Source organism: Juglans regia, chromosome 7 (assembly GCF_001411555.2).
Source record: "Juglans regia cultivar Chandler chromosome 7, Walnut 2.0, whole genome shotgun sequence".
Classification (NCBI taxonomy): domain Eukaryota; kingdom Viridiplantae; phylum Streptophyta; class Magnoliopsida; order Fagales; family Juglandaceae; genus Juglans; species Juglans regia.
The window spans coordinates 41,467,557-41,489,318 of NC_049907.1; the positions used below are offsets into that span (position 1 = coordinate 41,467,557).

The 21,762-nt window shown below is 37.8% G+C and overlaps 2 protein-coding genes across 3 annotated transcripts; one reads left to right on the plus strand and one right to left on the minus strand.

The window, feature by feature from the left end:
- The first annotated feature begins 3,358 nt into the window (after positions 1 to 3,358).
- Positions 3,359 to 16,722, plus strand: LOC109013645 (acetolactate synthase small subunit 2, chloroplastic-like). Of its 2 annotated transcripts, XM_018995792.2 has the most exons (12): positions 3,359 to 3,708; positions 4,567 to 4,780; positions 5,374 to 5,457; positions 7,789 to 7,857; positions 8,554 to 8,637; positions 8,816 to 8,962; positions 9,189 to 9,275; positions 10,252 to 10,356; positions 10,485 to 10,607; positions 11,238 to 11,390; positions 15,878 to 15,943; positions 16,254 to 16,722. In XM_018995792.2, exons 1-12 carry the CDS (start codon positions 3,467 to 3,469, stop codon positions 16,335 to 16,337), a joined length of 1,458 nt encoding a protein of 485 aa, XP_018851337.1. In that variant the 5' UTR covers positions 3,359 to 3,466; the 3' UTR covers positions 16,338 to 16,722. The 2 variants fall into 2 exon arrangements, with proteins under 2 accessions (XP_018851337.1, XP_018851338.1); XM_018995793.2 differs by lacking the exon at positions 5,374 to 5,457 and having other exon boundaries at positions 3,416 to 3,708.
- A 1,081-nt stretch (positions 16,723 to 17,803) lies between these two features.
- Positions 17,804 to 21,762, minus strand: LOC109013644 (2-alkenal reductase (NADP(+)-dependent)-like). The gene is made up of 5 exons (XM_018995791.2): positions 21,333 to 21,762; positions 20,631 to 20,808; positions 19,698 to 19,864; positions 18,982 to 19,064; positions 17,804 to 18,594 (listed from the first exon to the last, which is right to left on the minus strand). Exons 1-5 carry the CDS (start codon positions 21,573 to 21,575, stop codon positions 18,216 to 18,218), a joined length of 1,050 nt encoding a protein of 349 aa, XP_018851336.1. The 5' UTR covers positions 21,576 to 21,762; the 3' UTR covers positions 17,804 to 18,215.

Below are 21,762 nucleotides of genomic sequence, written 5' to 3' on the forward strand. Positions count from 1 at the left end.
CGAGACCTTCATTCAAACCCACACCCATCACCCTCCATGAAGCCCTATAAATACCTCATTCACCTTTTCCTTCCTCATACCACTCCTAAATGATCATTTGGCAGCCAATCCCTCCATCTTCCACCATTTGAAAATGCCATCAAAATGAGCCATCATACTTGCAAAACAAAGTCATGGAGATAGGACAAATAGGTGAAGAAAGCTGGCCAGCCTTTGAAGAACCCTACCCGATGGCATCTAGCATGACCTCACTTGCAATCCATTGCATTTTGTTTTGATTTTCTGAACCATGGTAGCACTTTCACCCTTACACACAATGCAACACTTGGGTCTTCAAGAAATATTGAGAATTTGAATACTATTCACCTACACAAAAATGCCACAAACTGAATTTTTTCACCTCCATTGTCCACTTCCACCAATCCCAAGCCGAGACCTTCATCCAAACCCACGCCCCTTACCCTCCATGAAGCCCTTTAAATACCCATTCACCTCCTCCTTCCTCACACCACTCCTTGAGAGCCATCTCCTCTTAGTGTGAAGATATAGTGAAATCGAGTATGTTTGAGAGTGTTCTTGAAGTGAGTTGCGTTGGGAGCTCAAGGGCCACGATTTTTGTAAGTAATCTTGCCCTATCCTTTGTTTAGTGTTGGCATAGCATGTTAGGTTTTAATTTATGGCATGAGAATGAAATTCTAATTGATTTTAATTAAGGTTTACCATGCTAAGTGCAGACCGGGTCAATTTGGAAGTATTGAATGAATAAATTGCTTTGAGTCGAATTTTTAGCCATGATATGTCTTAATAGGATTTTATATGATTCACTAATGTCTTGCAATAATTCTTGAAGGTTTAAATTTGAGGTTGAAAGCATGCCACGATAGGTTATAAATTCATATATTGTGTTGATCATCTAGCATGCATCGATTTTTGCTTGATTTAAGTTTCATTCATAAAGTTTTGATTAATTTGCCTAGGTTTGAATAATGAGAATTTAGAAAAGTCTTATGATTGTGATAAGAATGAAAATGCATGATTTAGTTAGGTTTTAAACTTAAACATCTTGAGGTAAAAGAAAGCTACAAACATCATGCACATGCTTAATGGATGTTTTAGTAGTAATTTGGCCTTAATCCATATTTAAGTATTGGGAGGAATTTGTATGACCTGAAGCTAGGTTTTCAAATTGTCCCTAAAGTTATATTTATAGTTGCCACTTGATGAAATTTGAGCACATATGCATCCATAGAGGTTTTAAACTTGAAATCACATATAAACCCATGAGAGATGCATGCCACAGGTTGGGTAAGTTTGACATAGTTATGATTTGAATCTTGTAATTTTAAGGGCTTAGACGACTTTAGAACATAGAAAACGCGAGGTTAGTGAAGTTTGGTCACATTTGGGGTCAAATTGCAAATAGTGAGAATTTATGGCCTTATTGTTATTTTGGAAAGTTTAAGGCAGTTTTGTAAATACCAATTTTGAACCATTTTGATTACGAACATCTTTTTTAGTGATTTAAATCCTAACTTAGAATAACATTGATTATAGCCACATTGATTCTCTAATTTCGAAAAGTTTGTAAGTTAGTTTCTAACTTACACTTTGATAATTTATTTATGATTTATTAATAAATGCCACATTATGATATAAATGTCATTTTGAGCTTTAAACATATAATTGTGCATTTGATTATTTGTTTACATGATATGTGTAATTTTTGCATTTGAGCATATTATATGAACTGCCAATTTCATACTTCACAAACACGTGTCATGAAATACATTTTCAAGCATAGCATGAGAATATAAATTTTTGTCACAATCCTAAAGGCTAAGATGTGGAATTATTCTAGTGTGACTTCTCTGTCCATTATGGAGTGAGTAAAAATGAAGTGGCAATCTTTGGGTTGATGAAGAACAGTCAACGAGTTTCGAATAGATTCTTTTTAAATAATACCATAACGAAGTCAAATTTATAGCACCTAAGGCTGGTGGGTGCATATGTATGATATTAGGATGTTATGATAATGATGTTATGATGAAATGTTATGTTACCAATGCATTGAGAACGAGTTTGCAGACACTATAGTTTCAACATGAGTTGTACTACGATCATTAGTAGGTACTCATAGTGCATATGAGGAACTGTGATGATACTATATGTTATGATGTAATGTTAATATTAATGATGACTTTAATGATGATGATATGTTATATTTTTGAATGATGAATTGGAAAATGCTATATGTAAGAAAATGTGTATCAAAATATTTTTTGTATGGCTTGATAGAATTTCTCAATGGGAGAATAATATAGATTTTCTTGCATGCATATATCATATTTATTATTAATCATGCATAATTTATCTTTGTGCACGTTGGCTATTAACTTAACAAGAAATCTCACTGTGGTAGTCCAATTACCATTCTCTCCAGAATGGTAGAAGTTGTATCAAGACAGTAAGAGACATTTTAGGATGGACCAATGGATACAATTGGTCTAGGAGGAGCCGGACCCGGAGTGGAGATTAGATTTGATTATGATATTCATAACACTAACCCTTCATACCTTAGAGCGTATAGAAGAGTTGATCTAATTATTGAGACTTAGTTTTAAGTACTTGTATTAAGGATGTGCTATCTTTAAGTTTGAACTTATGATGTTTATTAATGCAATTGGGATGTTTAGTTCATTTTGGCATGAATTTTATTTTAGTCATCTTTATTCTGTTATAATTATTATATACTGCTAATTACATATTAGAATGCATTATATATTAACTATGATGAACGAAATATGTAAGCATGTATTGAGAGTTCAAATCTCTGTTACGTGCAAGCGAGGGTGTCACATTATATTCAAATACTCTTGAAAAAAGAGCCGTGCTTTAGCCACCTAAAAAGTGGTCCGAATGAGTTCACCGAATAATGCATTTCACTTTTTTATTTTTTTAAAATTGTTTTTCATGTATTTTTTAATCATCATAAATATTTTTTTAAAAAAATAAAAAATTCACAATATCATTAAAAAATAATTTCTTAATCATTAAGTAAAAAAAAATCATTCGGGACATTTTTTGGGTCTCGAATTTGGGAGAATCAGATGCTACATCCATCGAAAAAGTGGTCCGAATGAGTTCATCGAATAGTGCATTTTACTTTTTTATTTTTTTAATGTATTTTTTTAATATTATAAATATTTAAAAAAAAATTTTAATATCATTAAAATTTTTTTTTTTAATCAATAAGTATAAAAAAAAAAAATTATTTTTGGATACTTTTTAAGTCGAATATGAGACCCAAAGCATTTCTGCTGTAAAAAAGGGACCTTTACGTTTACCCGAATCCAAAGTGGATTACCTGACCCACCTGGCCACCCCATACGAGATATCTATATATTCTTGCAGGGAGCTCCAACAGTCTCATCATTTGTCGTTTTTGCCTCTCTTTCTCCAATCAGCCATGGCGGCCATTTCAACTCGCACCCAACCGATTCTCGCTCTCAAGCCACGCTCAGCCTCTTCTATCACTTTGAGGTTTTCTAGAACCCTAAATTTTCCTTCGAAGCTTTCTGGGTTTACGTCGAAAGCCCTTAATTATAAGTCCGTGAGGAGGCTGGTGCTCTCTGCAAGACACGCGGACGAGAAGATCTCCGGCACAGCGTTTTCCTCCAGTGGCTCATCCCCTTCCTCAACCAGATCAAAGTTAGTGAATGGACACACATTCAAAATTTCGGTTATTTCTTTCGGTTTCATGGTCGTGATCGTATGCGTGATTGTTCATCTTGTTTTTTTTTTTCTCGTCTGGGTTGTTCTTTCTTTTTTTCTTTTTTTGTTGTTGTTAAACTTTGCTCGTTTCTTGTATCAGTGCTGATTTGGTCATTTGGTTGTGACCATACTGATGTGATTGCTCGGCCTGGTCGAGCTAAATTCTGTTGAATTGTGATATATTTGCTATTATTATCAATAAATTCACACGAGTGTAGTGATTGGTTGTGAATTATCTATTAATGTTTAAATTTTAGGAAAACATAGAACACACGCACACAACTTTGGTGTTTTGGTTTTACAAACATGTTTGGACTTGTAATTTAGCTGGTGGATCGTACTTGATTGTTTCTGTGTTGTTACACATTGTTTCTTCGAATTTTATTGTCCAACTATATATCGTTTATATTTCACGAGTGCACCATCTCATATATGAAATGAAAGGGGCTAGGAAGTAGGAAGATATGATTCATTTACTACATTGATTGAATAATTTTAGTATATCTGAGTTACGGTAGCACAAATGTATATTGCTTTTTACCTTGTAAGATAACGGGTTTATCTTGCATTTATTCTGGTTTAGTTTATTTTTTGATAGATGAAAACACATTAATGCCTTTGAATACATGCCTTTTTGCACGTCTTTGAACTTTTCTCCCTATATAATCAGATTAATTATAATTTCACGTTTTGGGTGAAATGAAGTAATTGGGAAATCTGGTTCTGACTTTGACGTAGTGTGCTGGACCTGATATCCTTTCTTGGTTATGCTACTTCCTTCTGTTATGTATCCAGGGTGAGACGGCACACGATTTCAGTGTTTGTTGGGGATGAAAGTGGAATGATAAATCGGATTGCAGGGGTCTTTGCCAGGAGGGGATATAACATTGAGTCCCTTGCTGTTGGTCTAAACAAGGACAAAGCACTCTTTACAATTGTTGTCTCTGGGACTGAAATAGTTATACAACAAGTTGTGGAGCAGCTCGAGAAGCTTGTGAATGTTTTAAAGGTTATAACATTGCTCTTGTATTTTGTTTAGCGGGTTATATGTATATGTTCATATTTGTAACGGGACATTCATAGCAGTCCATATGGTATATACACACATAGACACATATAATCTTCATTGCATGTATGTTTATGTGTGTATGTATGACTTCTTCCCTACATAAGTTTTTTTATATATTGGAAATTCTAGATATGCACTCATATACATGATATTTGAAATTCTCCATCGGCATTATGCTTAAAAACTGGCTTAATGAGGTGTAAAATATGACTAGCATGATCAAGCCCTGATATTTTCAATATTTTCTGCAGGTACCTGTATCTGCTTTTCCATTTATTCTTACGCCATCATCCCTTGCCTCATTTTTGTTTTTCACTCCATAATTGGGTGCCTTCTCTTGTATACACCCCATATACTTGGGTTTGCCTGCGCCTTGACGATATTAATACAATTGACTTGTCATAAATTTTTTTGTTTTGCATGTCATCTTACTTTTTCTTTTTTCTTTATTTTTTCATTTTTTTGGTCTTTCAAGATTATTTCTTGAATAAGTTCCAAAATCTTTAACTTATCACTTTTGATCTAATAACTAGGTTGAAGATATATCGAATGAGCCACAGGTAGAACGTGAACTAATGCTTATAAAAATCAATGCAGGTCCAGAGTACCGTCCCGAGGTAATTGCATAGTAAATCTTTACATGTTCAACATTGTTCTTGAATCTATTTAAAGATTCATTTCTTTACTTTTTTCCACGTTCTTCATTACTTTTTTTTTTTTTTTTATAAGTAATCAAAGATGTATTAATAAAGATAGGCAAAGCCCAAGTACACAAGATGGTATACAAGAGATGAAACCTATCTAGATCGTAGTAATGGAAACTAGAAAGTCATGAAAATTCAGGCCATTAAAATCTAAAGCAATGGCCCATAGAAATAAAGTATGGAAAAATAGCGTTCTAAGTTCCTACGGGGACCGCTCTTTCTTTTCAAAAGTCCGATCGTTGCGCTCTTGCTATATACACCACATAATACAGATTGTGATCATATTCCACACCGCCTTGATTTGTTGCGCTCCTCTCGGAAGTGTCCAGCTAGCCAATAGATCTACCACCGTTGCAGGCATAATAAAAGCTAACTCTATCCGGCTAAATACTTCGATCCACAAGACTCTAGTAGTCTCACAATGTAGCAAAAGGTGTTCCACTGTCTCGCCAGATCTCTTGCACATGCAATAGCAGTATAGTATAACTACTCGGCACTTCCTCAGATTGTCGGTAGTCAGAATCTTCCCCAATGCTACTGTCCAAGTAAAGAAGATTGCTTTCGGAGGCGCTTTATTTCTCCAGATTCTCCTCCATAGGAACGGGGTGGTGGCGGCCTGGGAAAGGGACTTATAAAAGGATCGAACTGAGAAAATGTCCTTACCCGCTGGAGTCCACCACAGCCTATCAACTTGCTGGCTATTTGGCTTCACAAAATAAAGAAAGCTGAAAAAAGCCTCAAAGATGTCCACTTCTCAGTCTTGCGCCGCTCTACTAAATGTGACGTTCCATTGAACTTGGTCCCCTGTTAGAAGCATAAGGTCCTCTATCGAAGCTTCCTGGTTGCATGCCAACTGGAAAATAGCTGAAAATGTATCCTTTAGGGCCTCATTCCCACACCATATGTCCTTCCAAAACTTAATACGAGAACCTCTCCCCAACACCAATTTAGAATGGCTACTGACGGCAAAGGAGCCGCTGTCGGTTCTGTAGCCGTCGAGCTACCGGCCTCTATCGCACACGCGGAAGGATCTTGATACGAATCGCACACTCCATTTCTCGCCGGAGTAGATTCCAGCAACCTAGCCTTAGTCGGCGGTGTCGCCACCTTCGCCGGGGCCACCTAGCTCTTCGCCGGCAACGATGGCTGAGGCCCACCCCCCGATGGGCCTGAAGCAAACGCAGTGCGTCTCCTCCACACGGGCCTCTTTGGTTTCGGCTGAAAACCCCAAGGCCCAACATCCATTCCTTTTCCTGAGGCCTGCATGAAACTCCTGGGCCCATTCTGAAGACCTTGGTCCACACCCATGTCCACCCCTGCTTCATCTTCAATGCACCGTTTCAATAAATATAAATCAGCCTGCACATCTTCTATTTTCCTCTGCATTTCCATCACGACCCGCAAAAGATTTGCCTTATTAATTCCGACAATTCCACTGCCAGCCCCTTCCCTCTTCTGCACCTCTACTGAAGAAGCGACGTCTCCAGCCTGCAACAGCGCACCTCCTCTCAAACTGACAAATTGATAGGGTGGGTAAACAACCTTCAGTTTTTTTAGAGCCTCCAGATACGATGTCGAGGGTTGGGCTGTCGTCGCCACTACCACCAATGGAGGAGACGACTTCGTTACACGGCCATTGCCTGCCACCCTCAAGACTTCCACCAGCTTACTCCACCCCCTCCCATCTGTCCCTTCAGGAATGAGAAGATTATTTCTCCGACCCCCCTGTCTGAACTCCACCAACGCCATGAATGCCCCTTGGGAGTTAACACACCTCTGGGCTATGTAGCCCCTGTCCCCTTCTCTATGAGCCAAATAAAACTCCCTTCTTCCCACCTTTGAGCAGTCCTCCAAAGCTTTTGTGAACCAACAAGCCGAGCTTAACTCCAAATGCAGACTTCTCACTAACTTCCAGCCCCTCTCTGTAATGTTCACCCATTGCCCAACTCTAACTACCTCAAATACCTTACGATCAATAACAACATCATTCCTACTCATACTTGCAGTAAATAGTCGCTCAACCTCCCATGAAGAGCAGCATCAACCAAACAAACAAAAAGTGTATGGAGAGAAAATAAGGAGGAGAGAGAAAAATAAGGTGGTAAAACTTCACGTTCTTCATTACCGAACCTTGTTTCTCGGCTGATCTTTAAATGTTGATTTTTCTTGTATCTATTGAAATATTTGTGTTTCTATTTACTATTTTTCTTCATTACCAAGCCTTTTTTCTTGGCTCATCTTCAGATCATGTGGCTAGTGAACACCTTTCGAGCAAGAATCGTGGATATCTCAGAATATATGTTTACCGTTGAGGTGATTATTGGAAATATTTTACAGTTTCTCTTTTTACATGTCATTTATCCATTGTATGAGTAGTTGAACCTTTGCAAAATTAGTTAGGAATTCCTAATTTTTTGTATTTTTTCAGGAAGTTGGGTACGTGCGTGTAGAACTTAGGTGGAAAATTATTTCTACATATAATTTGAAGATGCATGGGGAGTTCTTAAATTGAACTTCCCCAAAAATCTGAGAGGTTATGATTTATGGTTTCGGAAACGTTCATCAAATCACCTTGTGAGACAGCTTTTATGTTTTGTAGTGCACATCAACTTAGCATAACAAGAATAGCGTGGATTTCTATTACATCTGTAAATGCTAGCCACCTAAATGTATGCCTATATCGTAATTGTAAGAATGCCTATTAGACACTTGGTTGCAATTTTTCTTCATAATTAGAAATATCAAATCCTTGTTATCTCCAATCTCACCTTTCTTCTAAAATTACATTTTTAATTTATCAGATCGGTTCACATCATGAATTCCATTTGGAATTCACAGTTCAATGTGTTACTGAAGTGAATTGTTTGGTTTTAAAATTCGTTTAATTTGAAATACACCCCCCCCCCCCCTCCCCACCCCACCTTCCCTGTATGGTCATTAAGAAAACTTATCTAACTTATCCAAAAAGAAGTCCTAAAATACAAGTTAGATTCTTCTGAATTGATATAGGTAACTGGAGATCCAGGGAAGATGGTTGCCATGCAAAGAAATTTAAGCAAGTTTGGGATCAAAGAAATTGCCAGAACAGGAAAGGTTCACAACTTCCCTCGAACTGCTTGATAGATTTTCATAGTTATTGTTCTCTTCTCTTCTCTTTGCTTATTGCTGTTTTCTCCTTCCTTATGATACATTGGTATGTCACAAGAAAGTTATTTTGTTATTTGAATGTGTATTCCGCATGTTAATGTCTGAAAGTGGGTATACCTGGTAGATTGCATTGAGAAGGGAAAGAAAGGGTGCATCTGCTCCATTTCAGCGATTCTCAGCAGCTTCATATCCAGATCTTGAAGGAAAAATAGCTGTTGGTGCTCCTCCAGAGGATACAAAACTCAATGACAGAACTGATATGTCTGCAGGGGTATGAGCTTCAACCTTTGCCTTCTTGTTGGCCGGGTCTATTGATAAATACCCAAATTTCAGGGAAAAGTAATGGGTATTGTGGGAAAGTAGAGATGTTAATGTTTAACTTTTGGATTTGGACATATGTAGTGAAAAAATGCAAATCAGCCTCTAATCATGGATAGGGAGAGCACATATAAAGTAACATATTGAGAATTGATTTCTTCTTTATAATTTTCATGAAGGGAGATGTTTATCCTGTAGAACCATTTGATGGATTTGCAACCAGTCAAGTTCTTGATGCTCACTGGGGTGTGCTCAATGATGAAGATGTAAGATTACTTATCATTTCTTATTATCTTCTTCCTCTTCTTATTGCTCAGATCACGGTCCACCATGACTGATATCTTGGTTGAGTAATCAATTCCTATTGTTTTATTTGGAGGAAAATGGGAGGAAATAAAATCCTTTTTAATTGTTGCAGTTCCTACTGATATCTCGGTTCACACATTTTTTGAGTTTGAATAAAATTTTACTTCATTATAAAAAAAAACACCTAATTGTTGAAGTTTTTGATAAAAGCTATTGATTTTTTTAGTGTTCAAACCACCTTTGGTTTTGTCTGACATAAAGTAAGTAGTGTATTTGAACTCATGTGGAAGCCACTACAGATCATCTCATTTTTAACTGCTGCACGACATTCCATGAATGTGGAAATAGTTGTAGATCTAGCCAAACAGGGTCTTGTGCTTCCCATAAAATTTCTAAGAAAAGATAATTATGGCTCACCTTAGTATAACATTTTCATGCTATTGCGTTGTATACCATTTCATTCTTGGGACGGACAAGAAATCTCCTGGGGGATTCTGAAATCTTGCTGCTGATGCTTGTTGTATGTTCTTGCAGAGGTGATGTCAACTATCAAATTGCTTTCTATTTATCTATTTTGATGGCTAACATCTAATTGTTTCTTTAGTTTCTTTTACCTATCCATTTCTAAGGAACCTTGACTGACATGGGTAATTCGATTCATGTACAATCTAACATGAAGAAAGGGGTCTAAGTTCTAGTCAGACACTCATAAGGGATTATATTTGGCATCTTACTCAACATCCCTCAAGGCTAAAACCCAAGATGGAAAATAAATTTAGTTGATGTCAAGGGCCTATATCTAAGCACAGTTTTTGCCTTAATGCATTATGACTGAATTATAGCCATGTGGCAATTGGTCAGATGGTGACTGTGAAACAAAATGGTTAAATAAAGTTAGTTGTTTTGTGATGCAAATTAATGCCGGGTTATTTTCAGACAAGTGGACTTCAATCTCACACTTTATCCATGCTTGTAAATGACTCTCCCGGAGTTCTCAATATTGTTACAGGGGTTTTTTCTCGAAGGGGTTATAACATTCAGGTACTTACCTTTTTTTTGTTGTTGTCGTTTTTCCTCTTTCCTTTTTCTTTGTCTTCTACAATTAATGAAGCTTTTGTTTAGAAGGTTTCTTCATCTGCTAACCTACTTTCTTTATTTCATTTTATTAGAGTTTAGCTGTTGGAAATGCTGAAGTTGAGGGGCTCTCCCGCATTACAACTGTTGTTCCTGGAACAGATGAATCAATTAACAAGTTGGTGCAGCAACTTCATAAGCTAGTAGATCTTCATGAGGTAAGAAAGTTCAATTAGGAGGAAGGATGTATTACATCAAATAAATAAATAGCATTTTTAAAACCCCATATTTTTAACATAGGGAAAAGGCTAGATAGACTATACTTCCATCTCATTCTTATCCTACTCTGTTGATGTGGCATTCTCCTAACTCTTGAATTTATTGTTTTAAAAAATAAGATCTGATCTAAGGGTTGATGGGCGGTACAAAGTCAACACAATGGGTGAGAGTGGGATGAGTGTAGTATATAACACAACCTCTTTAACATAGATAGAAGAATTGGACGCCGTGCCACCTTCCCATTACCTTGATTTTTTTTTTTCTACTTAAAAAATCTCTCGTCTTTGGATTTTCACCATTATGTAGATGGTAATGTTAATGAGTTGGTGCATAAACATTTGATAATTATAGATCCTCACTCAATAGTGTGTATATATGTTAATTATCCGTTGCTTCCTGTTCGATGGCAGTCATGGTGGATCACTCTAAATTCCTTTGGAACCTTCATGCTGATACTTTCTTGAGTATTTACAAGTCAAGTTCTGTTGATAATTTGTTGGCTGCAAGGAAATCTCCTTATAGAGCTCTTAGGTTTGAGTTTTTGAACTCTTATGTCATGATTCATTCAGGTTCGTGATATCACTCACTTGCCATTTGCTGAGCGAGAATTGATGTTGATAAAGATTGCGGCGAATGCTGCTGCTCGAAGGGATGTCCTTGACATTGCCCACATTTTTAGGGCTAAAGCAGTTGACGTGTCTGATTACACAATCACCCTTGAGGTACTTTTTATTTTCCAAGATTTCACTAGAAATCTCTATTCGAGTGTTATATATTGCACCTACTGTGCACTAATTTTTATGTCATAGTCTGATGGAAATGTGGGTTTTCTTTGTTTAGCTTGAGTTACACTGATCACAAAGATTCCGTAAATATCATCATTTTTTATAAGTCCATAAATATCATCATGATGTTATGGATCGACAAGGCCGTCAAGATATATATTAGAAGTTACAAATGCAATGTCATATGGTCTTATCCACCCCACCCCCCCGGCCCCCCCCACAAAAAAAAAAAAACACGTCTTTGCTAGAAGGCATAATTATGGTAATATTTGTGTGCTCTTTATCTGCCCAGTTAGAAATTATATGCACTTTATTTCAGAGTGTGTTGTATAAAAATGAAGTTGTCTTTTATTCCAGTTTACTTATAAAAAAAGAAATTCTTTTATTCCAGTCAAAACTTGGTCTTCTAATTGTTATATGAAAGTCCTGTGATAATCCTTGGAAAACGGTACTTAGAAATTGTACGTCAAACTCTTTTTTCTGTCTGGCTTCTTTGGTAATGCAAAGTTGCAGCTTTTCTAGAGCTGTAATGATGAACTGTCTTCTTCTTTTTTTTTTTTCCTGAACACATTCAAAAATACCCTCATAGTCGACCTCTACCAGAAATAGAGCAGTTTACTTGTTCATGTCATGGCCTCTACTCAAGTTCTACTATTCCACCTTGCAACAATATCATTTCACCAAAGAAGCACTCATTTAGAGCACTCTGCAGTTTGTTCATCCATGGCCTGATCTATATAACTCAAAATACGAGGAGAAGCGCAAGACATTATTATTTCTAGTGCATCAAATGCCTTTCCATGCTTTTCTTTTGCTTTCTATATTTTTTGTGGAGTGTTAAATAACTCTAATGGATATTTTTAAGCATTACTACGTGGTAAAAGTGATTGATGCATGTTTCTTCAAAAAGGTATTTAGGGTTATTATTTTCCTGCTGTTACTGCAAAACGAACTTTCTTGCTTTCTTCTAGTATTTTCATGCCTTTTTAACTGTTGATATCAATAAAAATGCTGGTGGGAGCTCCCTTGGTGTATTGGGGGGGACTTCAATGTGGTTCGTTTCCAAAGTGAATGTTTTGGAAGTAGAAGAGTGAGGCCAGCAAGTTTGAAGTTCTCAGAGTGTATTTTTGACTTGAATTTGATCGACCTTCCACTTGCAGGAGGTTTAGCCACATGGTCGAATAATCAGACTTGGTCCCGCTTGGATCGTTTCTTAATCTCACCTGAGCTGGAAAATCATTTTCCGGACGTCTGGCAAACACGTTTGGTACGCCTAGCCTCAGATCATTGGCCTATTTTGCTTGATTGTGGAGGTATTCGCAGCGGTAGAAGGTATTTTAAGTTTGAGAATATGTGGTTGAAGTCTGAAGGTTTTGTGGAAATGGTCAAACAATGGTGGGTTTCGTACCATTTCGAAGGTACTCCTAGTTTCATTTTTGCAAATAAATTGAAAAGCTTTAAAAAGAGACTTAAAAGGAGTGGAATCAAGAGTCTTTCGGCAATTTAGAGGAAAATAAAAATACTAAGTGGAGGGAAATACAAGATTTAGAAAGACTACAAGAAGGGAGACCACTCACTGGAGAGGAGCAAGCACATAAAACTTTGATGGTTACAAATCTTGAGAGAATAATTCTACAAGAAGAGATGTCGTGGCGCCATAAATCAAGAGCTCTTTGGCTAAAGGAAGGGGACCGGAGCACGAACTTTTTCCATAAAATTGCAAACTCTCATAGACGAAATAACACCATTGAGATGCTGAAAATTATGGGGGGTCGAGTGTAGAGAAGAAGAGGTAATAAAAGACCACGTGGTTGATTTCTTTGGAGAGCTCCTCACTAAGCAGGTGGGGTGGAGGCCTACTCTGAATGGATTGGTTTTTGACACTATTGAGCCGGGGGAAGTTGCTAGAATGGAGAGGGCTTTCGAAGAGGAAAATGTTTATGATGTAGTAAGGAAGATGGCAAAAGATTAGGCCCCTGGCCCTGATGGGTTCTCTATGGGTTTTTACCAAGACTGTTGGGAGGTGATAAAAAGGGATTTTTTGAAAGTGTTTCAGGAGTTTTTCTCAGTAAGAAAATTTGAGAAAAGCCTCAATACCACCTTTCTTGCTTTAATCCCTAAAAAGGTAGGGGTCATGGAGATTACAGATTTTCGGTCTATTTGCCTAGTGAATGAGACTTACAAGATCATCGTAAAAGTGTTTGCTAATCGTTTAAGTGGGGTCTTGGGGAAGATTGTTACTAAGTCTCAAAATGTCTTTGTGAAGGGTAGATAGATCCTTGATGCGGCTTTAATTGCTAATGAATGTCTGGACAGTAGATTGAAGGCTGACAGCTCATGGCTTATGTGTAAGTTAGATATGGAAAAGGCGTATGATCATGTTAATTGAGATTTTCTTCTATATCTATTGGGCAGGTGTGGTTTTGGAGAAAGATGGAGGTCTTGGATCAGATGGTGTATATCCACGGTAGGATTCTCAGTGTTAATCAACAGCAACCCAGAGGGTTTCTTCCCGAGCTCTCGTGGTTTGAGACAAGGGGATCCATTATCTCCTTTACTTTTTGTTATTGTTATGGAGGCACTAAGCAGGATGATCTCGGCTTTAGTGACTAATGGTTTTATTAGTGGTTTCCAGATTGGATTGCCGAGTAGGGGTATCACTAACATTTTGCATTTATTGTTTGCTGACGATACGCTTATTATGTGTGATGCCGATCCAGATCAGTTGAGGGCTATGAAGGTGTTGCTGCTTTGTTTTGAAGTAGTGTCTGATTTTAAAGTGAATTATGTTAAATCTGAGTTGGTGCCTGTTGGAGAAGTTTAGAATATGAAGGAGTTGGCTGGCACGCTGGGTTGTAAGATTTCGGCTTTCCCTATGAGTTATTTGGGACTACCACTGGGTATAGCCTCGAGGGTGTGCTCTATTTGGGATACAGTGATTGAGAAAGTTGAGAGGAGACTGACAGGTTGGAAGAGAATGTATTTGTCAAAAGGGGGCCGGATTACGCTTATTAAAAGTACGCTCTCTAATCTACCCACTTATTTCTTATCCTTATTCTCTATACCGGCAAGTGTGACGGGTCGTCTTGAGAAGCGACAAAGAGACTTTCTGGGGGGGGCTTAGGCGACGAGTTTAAATTCCATTTAGTTAAGTGGGAGATGGTGTGCTGTCCCATTTCCAATGGCGGTTTGGGCATCAGAAATTTGGGGATGTTCAATCGGGCGTTACTTGGCAAATGATTGTGGCAATATATCAAGGAACAAGAAGCCTTATGGAAGATTGTGATTGAGAACAAATATGGTGGTTTAGGGGAGAGTTGGTGTACTAAAGAAGTTAGAGGGGCTGCTGGAATGGGGCTATGGAAACAGAGTGGGAGGTTTTCCATCGACACACAAAATTGCAATTGGGTACCAAGATCAGATTTTGGAAGGATGTTTGGTGTATCAATAGTGCTATACAAGACTTGTTTCCTACACTTTTCTTGATTGCAAATGCTAAAGATGCCATGGTGGCGGAGGTTTTGGAAGTCGTAGGAAGGAACATCCACTGGAATATCAATTTCAATCGGACGGCACAAGATTGGGAGATGGAGAGTTTTGTAGATTTTTATAATCTCTTGTATTCTTGTTGCCCAAATCTCCAGCATGCAGATGATCTGTGGTGGTATCCAGCAAGAAAATGGGTGTTCACTATTCGCTCTTTCTACAAGGTACTCACACAAGTCCTTGAAATACAGTTTCCCTGGAGAAAGCTTTGGCGCAATAAGGCTCCTCCCAAAGTTTCTTTCTTTGTGTGGACAACGTCTTTGGGAAAGATTCTCACTATGGATAAACTGAGAAAAAGAAGCATAATTATAGGAGACTGGTGTTGCATGTGTAAAAAAGGAGGTGAGTCGGTGAATAATTTACTTTTACATTACGAGGTAGCCAGGAATATATGGGATGAGGTGTTTAACAGAATGGGCATAGCGTGGGTTATGTCGAGAACTGTGTTAGATGTTTTGGCTTGCTGGGCTAGGAATATATGGGATGAGGTGTTTAACAGAATGGACATAGCGTGGGTTATGTCGAGAACCGTGTTAGATGTTTTGGCCTGCTGGACCTCAATTTGAGGAGTGCGACATATCAAAGCAGTTTGAAAGATGATTTCTATCTGTATTATGTGGTGCTTGTGGCAGGAGTGCAATGAGAGGATTTTCGAAGACAGAGAGAGATCTATGGTGGAGTTAAAAATGTTATTTTTTAGGATTCTTTGTACTTGGGCCATTGCTGTGGACTTTAATGGCATGGATTTTAATGAGTTTTTAGTTTCTAATGCTCCTACATAAATAGGGCATATTCTGATTTTGTAATTGACAATTGATTGGATGAATAAATACTTATTTTACTTATAAAAAATAAAAATGCTGGTGTTTGAATATCAGCTTACAGGGGATTTGCACAAGATGGTTGCGCTGCAGAGATTATTAGAGCCCTATGGCATTTGTGAGGTTTGTCTTGCTATTTAACTTTCAGTTGTATTTTTTAAATGTAGCTCAGATGCTAGTATTTTAGGAGCCTTAATTTTTAATTTTTTCCTGAACCAGTTCTGTTTTAAGCCCCAAGATGGATTCTATTATGACTACTATGTAAAAGTTCAATTTCATATGGGTTACCAATTTGAAATAATTTTTTTTCGTAGCTTCAGAAGCATTGCGCTATTTCAGTCTCGTTGCCTTTCTTGTTTTATTTTTATAGTGTGCTGTCCAGTCATTGCAACACTTTGATGACAATTTTTATGTTTATTCGCCTTTTATGTAGGTGGCACGAACTGGGCGAGTAGCATTGGTGCGCGAGTTGGGTGTGGATTCCAAGTACCTTCGTGGATATTCATTTCCTTTATAATTTTACGACTTGGGGAAGCTTCTCTTGCTATGTTGGAGAAAATTGGGGGAGTTTATAAGTGTGTTGTGCATATGCAGTACCAAAATATGGTTGCCCGAATAAAGGAGGGCAAAATGGAATGAACGTTTGGGCCAAAGGAATTTCATCCATGAGACACTGGTATCAAGCTTATGTTCCTTTTTTTCTTTTCTTTTTTTGGGTGGGGGGTGGGGGGAGGCATGTGACTTTCTATGGTTAGGTTCATTTTTGGTCATGTTGAGAGCGTTCATTGCCCTGGCTTTTCAACAGAATGTTTGGTTAGAACAGGCTTTGGAAATGGAGAAATGGAACAGCAATAGAACCATTCGCAAAATTTCGTTTAAAGTATTTGATCAGAAAATGCATACAACATCTGTGTAAGGATTTTTTTTTTTTCCGCATAAAACTAAGCAATATTTAGCATTGTCAGATTAGTACGCAGGTATGATGAAGGTTGTAGTTGGGAATTAAGGTATTGTTTGTTTTTACAGATGATATGAGATGAGTTGAGATAAAAGTTGAAAGTTGAATAAAAATATTATTAGAATATATATTTTTTAATATTATTTTGTTTTGAGATTTGAAAAAATTGAATTGTTTATTTTATTTTGAATGAGAATTTGAAAAAGTTGTAATGATTAGATTAGATGAGATGAATTGAGATAGGTTATGAAACAAACTAAACTTGTTTTCCAATTTTTAGATCTGTAAAAGAGTCCAACAACAGCTGCTGGTCCATCTCAACATCTTCCGCTATGTCTTCACATGCACACTACAGTCCTCCCTCCCTCCCTCCCCCCTCTTTGATGTCATGGCAGAACTTGTTATGAATTCACTAGGTAGAACTCACCCTTAAAAATTAGCATATGAGGGAAGGGTATATAGAGGCTTATAAACCATCAACTAATTCCATACTTAGTCGATGTGAGATCGTAACAACTATCACGCTCCGTAACCGACGTTCACGATGGTCCTAGTGCTCACATGGGCTGGCTGTGCGCTATGTCTTTATCTAACTTCGGGCGAACACTGCCATGCCAGCATCACCTTCTGTCCGTCACAACATGGCCTTAGATGTGAGGTGGTTCTGATACCATTTGTTATGATCCCACTAGGTATAACTCATCCTTGAAAACTAGCTTACAAGGGAAGGATGCATAGGAGCTTATAAACCATCAACCAATCACATACTTAGTCGATGTGGGATCGTAACATAACCCAACTCCAGAAACTTGAGATAAAGGTGAAGCATGCCTTCTCCTTCAACCAATCGGACGTTGTAACGTGAGAGAGATCATCCCATGTAAAGGCGAACAATATTTTTTTATGCATAAATTGTTGCACATTGCATGAGATAGACATCCCATATCAAGTTATAACGACCAAAAATTGTCACTGTTTATGTTCATTTTCCGAAGCTGTATTGCGACGATGACCTGCAAATAAAAAAAAAAAAATGGTTGGAGCGGAAGCCTTGGCCCATTCCCATGTTTAAGGCAGTAATGATTCGCAAAGAAAATCTCTGGAGCAATCAATGCTGTTTTTTAACTACATATTAATTGCATAATTATTCATGCTATCAGTGGTGTCAGTCTATTAGAGGCAGTACTGGATGTATCATCGCGCCATGGCAGTCGTGTTTCGCTAACATTTTCTCCAAAACGTCACCAATGGTGGAGATGATGACCGAGGGAGGGAGGAACAATGGGTGTTTCCACGTTACACAGCGCGCAGACGTCCTTTCCTCACTTCAATAACATAAGCATTGATCAAGGAAACACAACTCCTGTTAACAAACACCAACATCTAAACACAACAGGACCTAAAGCTTCTGGGTTATGAAGTTGAATTCAAAGTCATTCATTCACGAGCAACTGCCACTAGCTGTTTTCCAACATTGCGGCCAGTGAAGAGCCCTACCAGAGCTGCCGGACCACTCTCGAGGCCTTCAGCTATGTCTTCCACGTATGTTATCTTCCCTTGTTTGATGTAAGGCAGCACCAACTCTAGAAACTGTGGGTACTTGTGATAGTAATCGGGAACTAGAAATCCTCCAATTCTGGCCTGTTTTGTAATCAGATTCATTAAATTGTGGACACCTTCGTGCTCTTCAAGGTTGTACTGTGAGATCATCCCACAGGCAGCGATGCGGCAATGGTTCCTCATGTTGAGTAGCACCGCATCTAGCATCTTTCCACCAACATTCTCAAAATAAATATCAATACCTTCTGGAAAATATCTGCAAGGAGAACACAACAAGGCGCTATTTATTTAAGTAGCAGCAAATCGCAGATTACAAGATCACACCCTCTATTGGATTACATAATCACATAAGAGTAAAACTTAAATTTTATTATACCATTTTCCATCGTTTTCCCAATCACACAGATGGTACTTAGATGGTGTATCGCCAATAAGGATACTCAAACTCCCAAGTTTGGGACAAATAATCAGGAATGTAAACCTTTTTTCTTTACTATAATAATTTCTAAAGAATAAAAGTAGGGATATCCTCCTTGTTGAAAACGATGATGTCGTCCAATGCTTGCTCCATTATCAAACCAGAGGCCTTCAATCAAAGCCTAGAGGATATTTTACACTCATTTTAGAACACACTACCACGCACCTTTTCAGAGCTGCATCCAAGTCAGTCTCTTCTTTGTAGTTGAAAGCCTCGTCGAACCCAAACTTGTTCTTCAGCATATCAACCTTATATTGCAGGAAGGGCAAAGGAAAGCAACAAAAGACAGAAAGATCCTTGTTAATGAGTTTGACCACTCTGGTCAAGTATACTGATCCCAAATATTATAATTTTTGGAGTATGACAAATTGAACAATAGGTTAATTATCTGCTATGACTAGTGGAAAGGGGATACAAAGTCAATTTTGACATGAATATTATGCATCAGAATGACTGCTCCCTTCTATTTAAACATGACAAGAGTTAATTATATATATGCATATATATATATATATATATGTGCCCACAATATATTTTTTTCTTTAATTAACAAAAAATCAAGAATCGCACAACACCTTGATAGCTCTGAACTGATTGTTGGGTAAATAAAGGAAAAATTTTCAAGTCTTGAAATGAGTTGTGGGAATGAGTGGACAAGAGATCTGTATCCACTTGTGTCCGATATGACAAAAATCATTTGCTCTAGCCATTAAGAGGATGGGAGTTCTTTAATTTAGGAGTTCAAGATACAGACAATGATAGATTAGAACGACTGTGTATTCATAACAGATAATTTAAATGATACTAATAGCTAGATCAAGCACAACCATAATAAGCTACATTAGATTGACACGTCGAACACCTATAATCAGCAGACTCACCTTATCTTTGCTTCCAGCACTTCCAACAACATAGCAGCCCAAAAGCTTCGCAAACTGCCCAACAAGCTGACCAACTGCCCCAGAAGCCGCTGAAATGAAGACATACTCTCCTTTTTTAGGAGAGCAAACCTCATAAAATCCAGCATAAGCAGTCATACCAGGCATTCCTGCATATAATAAGTACATTAGATGACCTTTATCAAGCAAGATGCAGCATAACAAATGCTCACCAAAATAAAGTCAGCTTAGTCAGCCAGTAATGCCAGAGATCCTGCAAGGTAATTGTAAGTGTCCAGACAGTTATTACCATATCGCCAAATATTCTATATTTTTTTTTTATAAGTCAAATATTCTAGATTAAATAGGTCATCTTTTAGAGAAACATCTAACCATTTAATAACGGGCTCATAAAAAAAGAGGGCCATAGAAATGGATAAATTCATCATATATTTCACAAGAGCATAATAATCTATAATATATATATATATATATATTTAGAGAGAGAGAGAGAGAGAGAGGTGTCTTTACTTTGTTCCTGAGCAAGAGGGAGAAAGGCGGCTTAACTAAGAATGTGACCACCATCGGGGGAGCAATTGAGGTGCATTTGATTGTTGGTTAAGATCACAATTCAAGAGAGAACTAGATCATATAAACAGCTAAATATTGCACCTATTTACCCATTTTCAGATCAGCATGGCCACAAAATTAACATTCACGATCAGGATGCTGATATTACTATTTGAGTTTTTAAACTTCTTCTCTTATAACAGCTCCCATGGGGGTTAGGGGCCCTACCCGTTGTAGTGGTAAATGAAACCAATTAACAAAATGCTAGCAATTCCTACATGTCAATCTTACATCTATACAAAGAAAATTTATCCAAACATATACAAAACAAAATTAGACGTGAAAACCCAAAAACATTGAACTTACCAAGAATTCCAGTATAGTGGGAGAGAGGAACATCAGTGTGTTGAATCTTAAAAAGGGCCTTAGTTGCCGAGAGGAGACTATATTCTTCCCACCCAGTTATCCCCCAAACCAAATCGCCTTTCTTGAAGTTTGGATGCCCAGAATCCAAAACTTTAGCCACTCCATATCCGCTAATGGGCTGCATAGTTTCAATACGGAGGTCGCAAACCAATCAGACAGTCACATCACTTGTGACTTTATTAGAAAAGTAATAATTTAATTTAAGCTTCCAGTTGACTAAAGATCTCCAATACTTAAGAAACTCCTTATTTTATATATATATCTTTTTATCAGTAGGCAAACTCCTTATTTATATTTAATTCATTTCTTCCATGGTTTTAGAATTCGACGATCACTTTGTAAATAACCATTGCAAAAATTGGATCTTCTTACTGGGTTCCAAAATTCAAGGTTATGTAATATTCAAGTGCATGGTGAAAAATTAAGGCCATAAAGATTCACAACATATGGCTAGCTACTTCGGTGTATGTACGAACACACACCCCAATATAAATTGCAACTTCGATGAACAAGACAAGACTAAAATTATGTGAAAGAAATTTGGACTTGATCGAACCCCCAGTCCGTGCAACATCCAGAGAGAGAGAGAGAGAGAGAGAGAGAAATCAGAAATTAAATGATAAAAGGGTCGGAGAAACTGACCGAACCGGGGTTGAAGGAGTCGATGTAACTGGCATAAATGGGCGGGTTCATACGGTTACGCATGTAGGGATCGCAAGAAAGGTAGAGGTTCTTCACGAGAACACCATTAGAACCTTCGGGGACCTGCAACTTTATGGTACTAGCGGTCACGTACATGTCCGACTCCTTGGGAAAACCCTTGACATAGTCCCTGAATATCACCTGCTTGTTTCTCACTTCCTCACCAACGCCATCACTCGCCATTGCTTTTCCCTCTGTGTAACGCTTATTCGGTGAAGGTGGGAGGGAGTGGATGAGGAGCAGTGACGGGGGAGTCAGGGAGACCGAGAAACAAAGCGAAAGATGTTACTGAAAGTAGCAATGTCGTCCGACACATTGACACGAGGGAGCAAAGAGAGAACCCCGTTGTGGCAGTGGAACTGTGGAACAC

What these genes read in the sequence shown, in the direction of transcription:
- LOC109013644 (XM_018995791.2), bottom strand. Translation starts at nt 21,575, where the DNA reads ATGGCGAGTGATGGCGTTGGTGAGGAAGTGAGAAACAAGCAGGTGATA. An exon ending in GTGCTGGAAGCAAAGATAAG is followed by an intron (nt 19,065 to 19,697) that starts GTGAGTCTGCTG and finishes CTGCAATATAAG; the next exon opens with GTTGATATGCTGAAGAACAA. An exon ending in TTGGATGCAGCTCTGAAAAG is followed by an intron (nt 18,595 to 18,981) that starts GTGCGTGGTAGT and finishes TTCTCCTTGCAG; the next exon opens with ATATTTTCCAGAAGGTATTG.
- LOC109013645 (XM_018995792.2), top strand. Translation starts at nt 3,467, where the DNA reads ATGGCGGCCATTTCAACTCGCACCCAACCGATTCTCGCTCTCAAGCCA. An exon ending in CCTTCCTCAACCAGATCAAA is followed by an intron (nt 3,709 to 4,566) that starts GTTAGTGAATGG and finishes TTATGTATCCAG; the next exon opens with GGTGAGACGGCACACGATTT. An exon ending in GTGTGCTCAATGATGAAGAT is followed by an intron (nt 9,276 to 10,251) that starts GTAAGATTACTT and finishes GGTTATTTTCAG; the next exon opens with ACAAGTGGACTTCAATCTCA.